Source organism: Penaeus monodon, chromosome 28, assembly GCF_015228065.2.
Source record: "Penaeus monodon isolate SGIC_2016 chromosome 28, NSTDA_Pmon_1, whole genome shotgun sequence".
In the NCBI taxonomy this organism is placed as follows: Eukaryota; Metazoa; Arthropoda; class Malacostraca; order Decapoda; family Penaeidae; genus Penaeus; species Penaeus monodon.
This window is the reverse complement of record NC_051413.1, coordinates 28,032,478-28,033,526: the sequence shown is the minus strand read 5'-3', so window position 1 is coordinate 28,033,526 and position 1,049 is coordinate 28,032,478. Positions and strand designations below refer to the sequence as shown.

Here is a 1,049-nt window from a genome sequence, read left to right as displayed (position 1 = left end):
TGTTTCTCTTATACCGATAGCAAAACGGAGGTTTACTCTTTAAATTCCTAGAGTTGCAATACACGATAACGAACAGAAAGTTATTCTGAATTACAGTTTGGCATTTGTCAACAAGTAAAGCAGCTGTCCCAAAGAACAGTTAATTATTCAAAGAATTATGTCACTCATAAACACAGACAACTATTAGCTCGTGTTGCTATATTTTTTTACGTGAGTGTGTAGAAGTGTAGACTTGCGGTGTACCTAATCAGAGTGTATCAACGTAAACTATTATACTTTAACTTGAAGGTGTGAGTCAACGAAATTCCTGAGAGAGAATATTTTAGGTGACAAGAGAAACTGATATCGTAAGGATGGGTGCAATAGCCACACATCGACACTTGACTTTCCGAAATGTTTTCATCTTTGATTTGTCATATTTGTTTGAGACTAATTTCGCGGTGAGCTGGGGAAAAACTGGCAACAAGTTCATTATGTGGATATAAATAACAGGAATTTCAAAGAGACGTTAGATAAAGTAAATAAACAATGTGAAAGAAATGCTATGATACATCCACAAATTTAAACTAATTCACACAAAGTCACACACGAAGCCAATTCGAGTATTTACTCAAGAAATTACTTTTCATTTATACACAAAAAAGAAAAAAAATACACAATAGTTAAGAAAGTGCTTCCAACGAAGGACAAGAAAACGACCTTACAAAGACATTAATTTCGTAGGTGTGGTTGAGACCCAAAGTCTCTGTGACCTTGTTTCCCATCAGGTGGAAAGTTTTCGGTCTATAAAAGAGGTTGGTCGTGAAGTGAGCGCTATAGACGTCATCGTTGCCATGGTAGGTTCGAGCTGTGAACATACCATTGCAATTCTATTTGTAATACAGTTCGTTTAGTTAAGACGGAGTGATATGTTGCAGCGTTACTGTTTATGATCGTTTGATTGTTAAATACATGTTGGCTATATTAAAGAAATCTTATCTACTTAATTTAAGATAAATTCATAGTGATTTTATAATATATTAAAGAGTCATCATCATTCATATAGCGCA

The 1,049-nt window shown here is 34.5% G+C and overlaps 1 protein-coding gene across 1 annotated transcript in view; it reads left to right on the top strand.

Annotated features, from left to right (window-relative positions):
- Positions 1 to 353: 353 nt before the first annotated feature.
- LOC119591138 (keratin, type I cytoskeletal 9-like) overlaps positions 354 to 1,049 on the top strand; it is a 2,044-nt gene continuing 1,348 nt past the window's right edge. The window contains exons 1-2 of the mRNA XM_037939848.1: positions 354 to 440; positions 768 to 836. Of these exons, the coding sequence (XP_037795776.1) occupies positions 354 to 440; positions 768 to 836 (156 nt within the window). The remainder of the gene's footprint in view (positions 441 to 767; positions 837 to 1,049) is intronic.